We start from the raw sequence: 12,952 nt of genomic DNA on the forward strand, positions 1-12,952 counted from the left end.
TCGGGTAGAGGGGTGGGCATCTGGGAGAAGGCTTGTCGCAGATGTTACTGGCTGCCTAGGCAACATTGGTTTCCCCATCCTCCTTTCCCACAGAACCGAGACCTGGCTGGGGAAACTACCTTTCTCCATATTGCCTTCTGCTGCTTTGAGACAACTGCTGCTTCCAGCCTGCTGATTGGCTGAAGCATGGGACACATGACACAATTCTGGCCAATAATACAAGAGGAGAGGTTGGCTGGGGGACTTCAGGGAAAGGTTTCCTCCCTCATAAAAAGAGACACAGGAAGAACTATTTCTCCTTCTTCTTCTGGATGCTGCCGAACCTGGATGTGATTCCTGAAACAGGGGCGCCGTCTTGTTTCTTTGATGGAGGCCTGTGTGAGGAAAAAGCCAGCACATCTGCTGGGCAGTGCCTAGCACAGTGCCTGATAAATGTTTGAAGGGATAAATGAGCTGGCAGAACCCTTAATGAATCACAGAGACTGAATTAACCAGCCTTACTGCCCTTCCTAACTTGGGACTTCCTGCCGAGACAATAAATATTCTTTTCTTCAAGCCAGTGTAAGTTTTCTCACTTGCTGCCCCAAACACATAACTGTTGGAACACCACAACCACAATCCTCTCTTCTTTGACAGGCCCAGGGAATCATCTGACCTTCACAAAAGCTGTGCCCCATCTTACAGTTGAGGACACTGAGAATCAGAGTTTAGGCCCTACCCACGGTTACCCAGAAGGCTTGGCTCAGCCAGGGAGGGCATCCCAGCCCCCAGCACAGGATTGGCTCAGGCATGACATGTGACCCAAGTCCGTCCAATCAGAATGGCTCTTGGGACCTCCATTGAGAATGGTGGAATGAGGAAGCAAGTAGCCCTGGGAGAAGCAGGGTCATCCCTGGATCACGAGGACAGCCCATCAGCCCCTGCCCATCAGCAACATAGAGGGAGATGGAAAGAATGCGTCTGTGGGAAGGTTGGCGCCCCTCAGCCACCCTCAGCGGTAATACAATGAGTCTCCCCTTCATTCTCATATAGCTGAACAGACTATACGCCATCCTTCTGACCGACGGGGACATGGAGGCCCAGAGTAAAGGGACCCATTGCCACAGTTTGGGCAGAGGGTGTGAACTCGGGTCTCAGACCCCACGCCCTGTGCGTCTCCCACTGCAGCTGCCCTTGGCCAGGTCCTCAGAGACCCAAGCTCTTCTCAACTGAAGCTTCAGAGAGGAAGTAAGGCCTAGTCCAAGCCGGGACCAGGAACCTGGGAGGTCGGAGGGAAACCAGCTGGCTGCAAATTCCTCCACTTAAAGGTGGAGCAGCAGGATGGGGTATTTTGGGGGCCTCTCCTCATGCCCAGAGCCTTGATCAGCAGCGGGGTGGGACCCTGGGGAGAATGGCTGCCCTCAGAAGGGAAGCAGGTCGGCCTTCAACTCCAGCTCACATTCACAGCCCCGACGGCAGGCGGTCCCATCCACAAGCACTCTCACGGCTCCAGTCACCACCGCTGTCCTTACTAAGGCCATCATCCTCAACATCACCCCACTGCTGACACCGGATGGCTCACCCATCTCTGTGCCTGTCAACTCCGCCTCTGCTCTGCCCTCTCCCAGCAGCCTTCCTACCCACCAGCACATCACTGTCCCCCCACCAGCATCACTATCCCACGATGGGCTATACGATCTCCCCACTGGCATTACTCTCCCCCACCAGTGTCATTACGCGCTCCCAGCATTTCGACAGATCTACTATCTCCCCCCAGCATCACTATCCCTCCGCCAGCACTCCTCCTCTCCTCACTCCCTTTGTCTCTACCTTCCCATCACACTCCACTCTCACCTCCATCTCTCAGGCCACCACCCCCCATCCAGCCCCCACCAACCATCACCCTAAACGTCACCTTGGTCGTTACTACTAACCCTCGTTCTGTTCTCATCCCCACCGCCCCATCCCCCCGACACAGGCATCTCTTAGCTCGTCCATCTCTGTGCTGTCATCCCCGTGCCTATTACCGTCTTCCCCACCGTCTCCACCATCAGTGAACATTTATTGAGCACCAACAATCCCCTACAGAACACACAGAAGGCGCAGCCCCACCCCGAGTGCCCGGCCCTTCAGCAAAGCCACCCTACTTCAGCCCAGGGTGGCCTGTGCGGCCACAGCGTGGGGCGGGGCCGGGGGCTTAGCCGGCGGCAGTGCACCTGGGACGGGGGCCTGAGGCCTCTGCCAGGCTCCGGTTGGGGGTGGAGGTTGTGCCACTTTCCTGAGAACAGAGCAAATAAATAAATGGAGAGGCCAGGGTCTGAGCCCTGGTGGGCGGAGAAACTGGTGTTGCTTATGTGACTCCATGGGAGTGAGACAGGCGGCCAGGAGCCTCGTGCCCGGGTGGGGAGGTGGGGCTGGAGGCAGGAGCCTGGGGACCAGAGGGTCCTGGGGCCTCCCTGGCATCTCCACCTGGCCCTCACCTCTGGGGGTCGAACAAGGGTGCGGGGGACACCCCAGGAGGTGCCGCTGAAATGCGGGTGGACTAGAAATGGGCGGTGGAAGGGACCCTACTCCTGCCTGCAGCCCCTAGAGGGGGGCGTCGTCAGTCCTCCACCTGGGGGGATAACTCTGCTGGTGGCCGTCACAGCTGGGGTTCCCCACGTTGTCCAGAGGCACCACCACCTCGTCCGGGTTCGAGTTCTTGTTCAGCTCCACCACGCGGGGCACCACCGAGGACCAGCGATCTGTAGTGAGCGTGGCGGAGGGAAGGGTGAGGGTTGGCGGAGAGTGCACATGCATATATTGAGCACCTTCTGTGTACCTGGCACTCCACAGTGCTCTAAAGGGGGAGGTATATTATCCCTGTTTTATAGAGGTGGAAAGTGGGGCTCAGAGAGGTCACAGAGTCTGCCCAGGAACACACAGGAGTAAATGAAAGAATAAGAAATTCAAGCCTGGGTCAGGACGCCTGAGTGCCCATGACCTCTCCACTGCATGTCATGCACTCAGCTGAGTGGAACGGAGGGGCCCCAGGCCTTCACAAGCAGCGGAGGAAGCTCAGTGGCCAGCCCATCAGACCCTTCCATTCTACAGATGAGAACACTGAGTCCCAGAAAAGGGACAGGACTGCTCAAAACAAATCAGTGAGGAGCAGGACCAGGGCTCCCCCTCTGCACCCCTGAATGTCCCCCACCCCTCTACTCCGCCCTCTACTCACCCCTCCGGAGGCGGCCCACGGTGTGCGAGAAGCCGTAATACTGGTAGTTCTCGTTCTTGCCGGGGTCCTCGTTAATGATGCCCAAGTTCTGGTTCCAGTGAGACCAGTTTACCTCATCCACCCTGGTGGGGCCACAGCAGAGGGAGGGTCAAGGGGAGCTCCCCAGAGATAGCACCCCTTCCCCACCCCCAGGCAGCATCCCTGTTCCAGCCTCCCAGCATACCCTCCTACTTTTTTTTTATTCTGATAAAATATATATAACATAAAATTTGCCATTTCAACCACTTTTTTTTTTTTTTTTTTTTTTTTGGCTGCACCACGCAGCTTGCAGAATTTTAGTTTCCCTGCCAGGTGTCTGTCCTGGCGGTAAAAGCACAGAGTCTTATCCACTGGGCCGCCGGGGAACTCCCCCCCAACCACTTCTGAGTGTACAATTCAATGGCATTAAATACATTCCTAAGATTGTGCAACCATCACCCCTATCTATTTCCAAAACATTTTCATCACCCAAACAGAAATTCTGTCCCCATTAAGCAATAACTCCCCATTCCCCTTCCCACCAGCCCCTGGTAACCTCTGTTCTTCTTTCTCTATGAATTTAACTATTCCGGACATTTCATGGAAGTAGAATCATTCGGCACGTGGCCTTTGTGTCTGGCTGCTTTCACTTAGCATCATGTTTTCAAGTTTTATCCACAATGTAGCCTGGATCAGTACTGCATTCCTTTTCATGGCTGAATAATATTCCATTGTGTGGAAAGACCTTATTTGTACCACTATATATCCATTCACCTGTAGGTGGACACCCTTCTTCTTGATATTCTCACTCTTATTAGTGAGACGCCCTCCTAAAGTCAGGTTATACCCTTTTGGGCCCAAATGGGCTCAAGATCATTTTTCCTTTCTAAAATTATTTTTAAGTTATTTTCATTCAGTTTCCATTTTTTGAGCATTTTTTCCTATGGGTCAGGACCCAGCAAGGAAGATACATTCTCTGTTGCCATTTTACAGATGAGGAAACTGAGGCTTGAACTATTCATCCAAGGTTACAGAGCTGAGAAATCACAGTCGGGGCTTGAACTTCAAATTCACACTGAACAGGACTGACTCGCTGGCCTGTGAGGTGGGGGCTACCGTAGCAGAAACTGACTTTGCCTGACTCCAAACGTGATGCTTTCGCTCTGTGCCGGCAACCACGTTACAAAGACTGAGTCCCCTTAAAAGAAAAGACTCACCCAGGGGTTCCCCTAAGAAGCTGGCATTCCCTGTGCATCTGGGTAACGTCCCAAGCCCTGGAAGCTGCAGATAGCTCAGATTCCCCCTTTCAGCCAGAGACCTGAAACCCACCCCATTGGTTCGCTGACAGAGGGCGGTGCCCTGTGATGAGAACCCGCCTCTGAGTCCGCTTCCTCCACCAAAGGACAGAGCAGTAACACCTGTTGCCATGGGGGCGGGGGGGGGGGGTCTGTCCCAACGTGCATCAGGTGCTGGCCATGCACATCTCACGTGCCAACCCGTCTAATCCACACAGATGGCCGAGGGAGTGATGCTATCATTGTCCCCACTTCACAGATGAAGAAACCAAGGCTGAGAACTAAACCAACTGGCCCAAGATCAGCCGGTGGAACTGAGTTCTGGTTGGGCCCACGGGGGCCTCAGTGGCTCGGGAAGTGGCAATAGGTAGAAAATGTAAGGAGGCCCGATGGTCCTGTCCTGCCCACTCACCCGGCCTCACCTGAAGCACCACCTGCGGTCTGGAGTGCCGTCTGAGCTCTTGCCCACGGTCACCATCTCGCCGGAGCGGAAGGCCTTCCTCAGGAACACAGGGAAGGAGCGCTCGATGTCCAGAATGGTGGTGGCCCACTGCGGGGAGGGAGGGAGGGCGGGCAGGCGTGGGTGAGCCGCCCCCAGCCTCGCCTAACTGCTCTCAAGGCAGGAATGATTCAGTGGGCCAGTCTGGGCAAAGAACTAGGCTTCCCAGCTCCCACTGCCTCTGGATTAAAAACTCAAACACCCACAGGGGCCTGGCAGAAGAAAATGAATGAAGAAGGATCAGCAGCCGGTGCCCCAGGACACCCTGTGTCCCCTCGGTGCTGGGCATCCCCAGGGAGGGGTGGGGACTGGGGCAGACCAGGGGGTGCAGGTCCCCCACCCCGCGTAAAGGGGGCAGCCACCTCTCATCTATCTGAGCGCCGCCAGGCAGGAATGTGAGCTCACCTTGCCAGCCTTCCAACCTTTCAAGAAAGGCCAGAAATCTGGATTTTTCTATGAAATCTCTTAATTTAAAAGTTTTGCATTAATTTAAAAAAAAATATGGTGATGCAGGAAAAAAATAAATCTGGGCTGGTCAAATCCAGTCCATAGGCTGCCAGTGGCATCTTATGAGTTATACCCAGTGGGGAAACTGAGGCCCAGGGAAGTAAGCGGTATGGATAAAGGTTAAGAGCAAGTCCAGATGGTTCCCTGAGACCCAGACCTGCGAGGAGGACCTTGGAGTTTTTTCTCACTGCGCCTTTTCCTGGAAATGCACCAAGCGATGGTAAATGTGGATGCTGCGTTCCCGGGCCTTACAGCGACAGTGAATTTATTGGGAACCCCAGTTATTGAACTGCATGCACCCAGGCGGGCTGTGACCCCCACCCCCAGGGCCTCTGCTGTCTAGGACTGCACAGCAACCTGTGGGAAGCAAAGGCAGCAGCTCCCCAGCACCCACGAGGCCTGCCTCTACATCCAATCACATCTGCTTGGCGGGGGGCAGGTGGGGAACCTGGAAGCTACCCCTGGGCTGGTAGAAGCCCCTCTGATGAGAATGCCGACGCTTCCTGGTTCTGGGGTGGCCTGTACGCATGCCAGCCTTGTCTCTTGGGCCAGGGTGGGGCACGGAAGCTGCCCCCCTCCACCGTGCTCACTGCAGAACCCTCACTGAAATGTGATGCTCTTTGAGCATTGCCTGTGCCGACAGAGCTCGCTCGCCGACAGAGCTCGCTCAGTGGAGCCGGGTGAAGCTGACTGTATACCACAAACTGGGCCACAAGGGAATCTGAGCCCACTGTTGGTGGTCAGGCAAGAAGCCACCTGGAAGTGTGTTAGGCGGCTCTGGGAAACAGACGGCAGTCCTCGGTGCCCACTTTACAGACAGGGCAGTGGAGGCAGAATGAGATGGTGCGGCTCGCCCAGAGCACAAGGCCGAGGGCTTGAGGCGGGTCAGGTGGGCCCATCTTAGAAGGAGAAGAGTGGCCGGCAGGGTGGGGCTGGGAGTCCGGGGGCCTCACCTGCAGCTTCCAGATGTGCTTGCTCTCCTTGGACACCTGGCCCACCGTCTCCCCCATGAGGGCAATGAGCATGTTGAGGAGCAGCACGAACGTGAGGATGATGTAGGTGACGAGCAGGGTGATGAAGACCGCGGGGTACTTGGTGCTGCTCAGCATCTCCAGGTCGCCCATGCCAATGGTCAGCTTGAAGAGGTCCAGGAGGAAGGTGCTGAAGGTCTCGCTGTCACGGCACGAGGGGTACGTGGGCACCGTGCAGTTGGTGTGGTCCTCGCTGCACATCTCCACATTGGCACACGGGTTCAGGAGGGAGACCAGGGCTGTGGGAGGGACGGCGGCGATGTTCACCGAGGGTGAGGACGCCGGCTGAGGAGTGGGGAGGACCCTTCCCATTTGATGGAGGGGAACGCTGAGGCCCGGTTAGGGGATAGCGCTGGCCCAAGGTTACTAAGCGAAGAAGCCACGCCAGCAGTCACATCTGGGCCCCCCTGCATGCAAAGCCTTTGCTCTGTCCACAAACTCTTGTTAACAAGGAAGAGGTTCCCAGGACCTAGTCCAGTGGTTCTCAACCAGGAGTAATTTTTCCCCCAGGGCACCTCTGGTAGGTCTAGAGACATTTTTGGTTGTCACAACTGGAGGAGGGAGCACTACTGGCACGTAGTGGGTAAAGATTAGGGATGCTGGGACTTCCCTGGTGGTCCAGTGGTTAAGACTCCGCACGTCCACTGCAGGGGGCGTGGGTTCAATCCCTGGTCAGGGAACTAAGATCCCACATGCCATGCGGCATGGCCAAAGAAATTAAAAAAAAAAAAAGACCAGCAATGCTGCTCAACGTCCCACCATGCACTGGACAGTTCCCACCACAGAGAATTATCTGATCCCAAATGTCGGCAGTGCCAAGGCTAAGAAAAACCTCATCGTGCCTATTGTTCTTAGACATCTTGGGAGCCTGGAATGCCAGCATTCTGGGGGCAGACTCTCTCGCGTGCTCCTGTTTCCCAGCTCACAGCAGCCCAGAGAGGAAGGGTGGAAGAAGCTGTTCTCACTAAGACCCTCACCCCCTCCAGACATCTCAAACTGATCGTGGTGCTCACCCCTTCCCACTAAACCCAGAATAAGCTTCAGAGTCCTTCTCAACACAGTTTAGCACCAACATGTGCATCTGCTCCTACACCATTCACAGCAGGGAGCGTGAGGGGGCTGAGCCCCTTCAGTCAGTGGGGCATAGACTGTCACTATGCCTTCAACCTGGGATTACAGTAAGCAGGTTCCAACTCATATACTAATGCTATTCAATTCTGTAGCGACTGCTGAAATACGTGTTAAGAAGGATTCTGTGATCCATTAGCAATGTCTGTCATGGGCACAATAGTGGGAAACAGCAGCACATGTACCATGTTTGGGATATGTTAGCCTCAGAATGAAGATCTAGTGTTCCCTAGCAGGAGAAGCCCTGGGACCAAGCTGACCACTAAGTTGCTACTTTAACCCCTAGGTTTCTGCCTCAGTTTCTATATTTAGGACTGTGGTACGGCTGGACTCTTGATATGACTTTCAAACCATTGGAGAACCCTTGACAATCTGTCTAGTTCTTTCCAGTCCTACTCCTGGTAGGGGCAGTTGGCCCCTGTCCCTCTCTCCCCAGCTAAGCTAAGGCCACAGTTCTCCTTCTCCAAAATAATCCACACAGAGCCTTGGCACCATCTGGGTTAAAATATCACCATCATCAGATTTCCTGCTGCCAGTGCTGGTTCCTAGACCAACCTCCTCAGATGTGAATGTGGCCTGGTGAAGCCTGAGTTGGCCACTCCCGTTTGGATACTGGGCATTGGATGGCAGATCACCCACCCCTCGGGAACCAGCCCAACAGCTTGATTAGTTTCCCCATCCCTGGTCCTTCCCCCATGGTCTGTGCCACTGAAGTCCCACAGCATCAGGTCATCAAGGAGAAAGCCTATTAGAGGGAGCCAGTGCTGAGCCTTAAGAAAGACCTGGGCTGGGGCTTCCCTGGTGGCGCAGTGGTTAAGAATCTGCCTGCCAATGCAGGGGACACGGGTTCGAGCCCTGGTCCGGGAGGATCCCACATGCCGCGGAGCAACTAAGCACACACGCCACAACTACTGAAGCCTGCACACCTAGAGACCATGCTCCGCAACAAGAGAGGCCACCGCGATGAGAAGCCCACGCACCGCAGCGAAGAGCAGCCCCCGCTCGCTGCAACTAGAGAAAGCCCACATGCAGCAACGAAGACCCAACGCAGCCAAAAATAAAATAAATAAATTTATATAAAAAAAAAAGAAAGACCTGGGCTGGTAGATGAATGATTAAAATGCACCCTCCCCTGTAACCACACCCCTTCAATGTGGCTTTGTAGCTCCTGCCACCAAGAGGGTAGAGTCTATTTCCCACTCCTTGAATCAAGGCTGGCTTTAAGACTTGCTTTGGTCAATAGGGTGAAGCAGAAGTGATGCTGTGCCAGGCAGTGACCTTGAACACTTCCGCTCACATTCTGGGAACCCTCAGACCACCATGTGACCAAGTCCAAGCTAGCCGGCTGGAGATGAGTGACCCCAGGGAAGACAGCGAAGTCACCCCCAACTGAGGCCACCCCCTAGCTACACCAGTCAGCCGGCAGCCAACCCACCAGCTGAGCACAGACACAGGAGCCCATCAAGATTAGCCAAACCTGGCCCAGGTCGGCACAACCACCCAGCTGGGCCACAGACTTGAATGTAATCGTCAGTGGTGGTTGTTTTAAGCCACTAAGTTTTGGGTGGCTTCTTTTGCAACAATAGCTAAGACACCAGTCTTACCATTCCCTAGCTTTTGAACTTGGGCACATTATTTAACCTAAGCCTCGGTTTCCTTACCTGTAAAAGGTGATAAGAAAGGCACTTCCCTTACAGACTTGTTGGGAGGATTAAATGAGGCAGGAATGGGAAAGGACTTAGCCCAGTGCCAGGCACACAATGAGAACTCTACAAACGCTGGTTATTTTCCTCCACACATTGTGGTGGCCGCTCCAGTCCCAGTACCACCCCCGCCAGGCCCACCTGGGCACCCGGAGCTCACCTGAAGCGTAGCCAATCATGAAGAGCAAGTAGACCAGCAGGAAGCGGAAAAGATCTTTGAAGAGGATCTAAAGACCCCAGCGGGAATATGGAGGCAAAGATGAGACACGTGGTTTCTCGCTTTCCCAACACCTCATCCCGAATCTTCTCTCCAGCTCCACCCTGTCCCTCTCCGATGTCCAGACCCTGCCCACTGCCCCCACAGCACCCCACAGCCTCAAGGCCGCCAGCACTGTCTGTACATATGTGGTGTGTGTGGCTTCCTCCAAGGACACACAAGTCCAGAGGGAACCCCCCGACCCCATACCTTCTGGATCATGATGCTATAGGTCCCCGTCAGCTTCAGCCCACGGGTGAAGTAAAGGGCGTTCATCCAGCCCAGGACCAAGGCAAAGACCATGACAGCCAGGTAGGCCTCAATCCCCGCCAGGTAGAGGGCCGCCGAGACAATCACCAGCACAGAGTAGATGAAGCTACAGGGCAGCAGAGATCACAAGAGGGGCCAGAGGGGAGAGGGGAGAATGAGGCCCTGGAGGGGGAGGCATGCCCTCAAGCCCTCTAGGTAGTAGGTCAGTCCAATGACACCCAGAAGAGAAACCATGTGGATTCACTGGGTTCCCCAGCATCCCGTTAACCAGAACGCTCAATTAACTGGCAACTGATACGTGTGTGTAATGGCCCTGAGGCCCTACCAGAACCCAAAGTGATGTCCTTTGGAACTGGTAGAGAAAGATTCAGTGGTGTTCAGTGGCGATTTTGTGGCTAAGTGAATATTCATTGTTCTCTAACTCTAAGGAAAAGGGAAAAGCAGTAACACACATGTAACAACACATCCTGTGCCCTAGGCAGACATCATTAATCAATCCCAGCACTCTTTCCCACTAAACACAGACACAGCCTCAAGATTCTTAACATGGGCACTCCTGGCAGACTTTAGCAATTAATCACAAGCATAAGAGGTTAAATTATTTCTATCCATGGTGTATATGGTGATAACTCTTTAGCAACCAGAATCTTGCTTTAACCAGAAGACCCTTTTGCTTGACACTGGCCTTGTCCTGATCAGGCTGGGTGAATTCACTCCTAACAGAGTCAGCCCCTATCCCACCACCAAACCTGGATGATGTCCCTCCCAACCCCACCTTCCTCACCCAGAAGCTGCCACCCCAGGGACCTCTACTCACTAGAGTAGTTGGAAGGAGCCATCGATGAAGAGAGAATTCACTCCAGGGCATTTCTTCATGAACAAGTCTTTGATCTGGAGGACGGGAGGGGACGTGTGAGAGAGGTGGAGCCAACAGAAGTGTGGAGGGGAGGAGAACGGAGCTAAAAGAGGTGGAGGGAGAGGAGGGGGACGGGCAGGATGGGCGGGGGGATGAGGGGGGAGGCCAAGCACTCACGTTGGTGAAAAAGAACAGGACCCCGGTGAAGAGCGTGATGATCTCGCCGGCCAGCCTCAGGTAGTCCACCGTGGTGAGGTAAGGGTATGGCGGCTGGGGGGCAAGGGGCATGCAAGTCCTCCTCCAGCCCCACCAACATCTGGTCCCAAATCCATATGTTCCCCAATGCCCCGAACATCTACGTCCTGTGGAGCCTCCTCCCTCACCCTCTTCCCTCTGGGTGTGGGGTAGGCACCTCCCCATCCCTTTTTTTTTTTTTTTTTTTTGGCTGCACCACACAGCTTGTGGGACTTTAGTTCCCCCGACCAGGGATTTACTGAACCCAGGCCCTCAGCAGTGAGAGCACGGAGTCTTAACCACGGGACCACCAGGGAATTCCCCCTATCCATCCCTAAGCCTTCTCCAGTCCCTCCCACGGGGGAACCCGCTGTGCCCCAGCTTCTGCCTGGTTCGCGGTCACTCACAGTGCCCTCCAGCGGCTGGTAGTAGGCGGTGAGGGTAAAGATGACCATGGCGCACAGATAGGAGGCCACGTTGATGTAGAAGGAAACGGCCCCAAACTTTCGCCACTTGTCCCGAAGTAGTTCATTGATGGGTTCCACGGCCAGCATCTCGTGGCGATTCTGTGGAAGGCGGGGTGGTCAGGGGGCTAGACAGGCTGACTCCAGTACACCTTCCCCCACCCTCTGCCCTGGGAGCACTTTTTCCTCCTAATTTATTCTTCAACGACACCCAAACTTCTAGATATCCCTAAAGAATATCTATTCTTGTGGTCCCCAAACTCCAGTCTGTGGATGGTGCCAAGCCACTGGCAGCAAAATCACCTATGGAGCTTGTTAAGAATATAAATCCCTGGGTTTCAACCTCAGAAATTCTGATTCAGGAAGTGGGACTTGGAAATTTAGCCCAAGGGTAATAAATACTTGACTCACCACAATTTTCCAACTCTGAACCCAGGACAGACATCAATAATTGAGTCCCACAAAATAGTCCTCTATACAGTTCCCTGGGCAGACACTACCAATCAATCACAGTTTGCAGCAGAGATGCTAAACTTCCCACCATCCCCAATCTAAATCAAGTTGGTCACTAATTTCAAAGATGAGGGAAGTGAGCTCTGGTAGGGGAAAGGCATCTGTCCAAGCTCACAGAGCCAGGGCTAGAAGGGAGACCTTCTGCACCCAGGACCCAGCACCTTCTGCCCCATTTGTACAGCATCCTGTCCCTTTAACGACTTGAGTTTCTTTATCATCAAGGATTTGTGCAATTATGTAGTCACAAAGATGCCACTGCAGTGTTATTCCTGATAGTTAAGTGCAGAAACAAACCCAAATGACCAAGAATAGAGGAATGGTTCATTAGAATGTGGTACATTTCCACACAGCAATGATATTGCAGAAGAATATTTAATGGTGCAGAACGATGTTCATAAAATACTCCTAAGTTAAAAAAAAAGAGCCTTTAAAAACTTCATATAACAAATGCTAATGATAATAGCTGACACATAATGTTTACCCTGCGCCAGGCTGTTCATTTGGTCCTCCCAGCAACCCAATGAGAAATGCTCTATCTTTATCCACATGGTACAAAAGAGGAAGCTGCAACTCAGAGAGTTGGGTAGTTTGTCCTGAGTCATACAGCACGTAAGTTACAGAGCCAGGATTCTGAACCAGTCCTGCTTGCCCCTGAAGGCCGACCCTTACAACCTCTCATTTCCCCCCAGTGCCAGATGCTGTTCTGGGCACTTAGTTGGCCTCTTCTTCTGCATCCAGTTCACAGACCCACCACTTTGGGCCCCTCCTTCACTGGGCCCCATCTCCTGCCCTGATGCCTACCTCGATCTTGCTGTTGTACACCAGGATCTCCAGCACAGAGGCCTCTTCCCCACACGTGTCCAGGGAGGAGAGGTCATAGAGTGAGGAATACACTGGCCCATAGGCCCAGTCCTTGAACTTGCGGGACAGATGCCTGGTGTCCTCGTCTGTCACCTCCCGACGGATGATGTGCTGAAAGATC

The 12,952-nt window shown here is 53.8% G+C and overlaps 1 protein-coding gene across 2 annotated transcripts in view; it reads right to left on the reverse strand.

Moving 5' to 3' along the window:
- Positions 1–2,022: 2,022 nt before the first annotated feature.
- Positions 2,023–12,952, reverse strand: part of TRPV4 (transient receptor potential cation channel subfamily V member 4) — a 37,034-nt gene continuing 26,104 nt past the window's right edge. For both annotated transcript variants that reach the window (XM_049698391.1, XM_033408605.2), the window contains exons 7-16: positions 12,772–12,951; positions 11,401–11,559; positions 10,937–11,029; positions 10,721–10,794; positions 9,844–10,009; positions 9,538–9,604; positions 6,469–6,785; positions 4,932–5,059; positions 3,197–3,318; positions 2,023–2,723 (exon numbers count right to left, since the gene is read on the reverse strand). In XM_049698391.1, the coding sequence (XP_049554348.1) occupies positions 2,566–2,723; positions 3,197–3,318; positions 4,932–5,059; positions 6,469–6,785; positions 9,538–9,604; positions 9,844–10,009; positions 10,721–10,794; positions 10,937–11,029; positions 11,401–11,559; positions 12,772–12,951 (1,464 nt within the window). In that variant the 3' untranslated portion in view covers positions 2,023–2,565. The remainder of the gene's footprint in view (positions 2,724–3,196; positions 3,319–4,931; positions 5,060–6,468; positions 6,786–9,537; positions 9,605–9,843; positions 10,010–10,720; positions 10,795–10,936; positions 11,030–11,400; positions 11,560–12,771; position 12,952) is intronic.

The sequence above is a fragment of the Orcinus orca genome, chromosome 15 (genome assembly GCF_937001465.1).
Source record: "Orcinus orca chromosome 15, mOrcOrc1.1, whole genome shotgun sequence".
NCBI lineage: Eukaryota > Metazoa > Chordata > Mammalia > Artiodactyla > Delphinidae > Orcinus > Orcinus orca.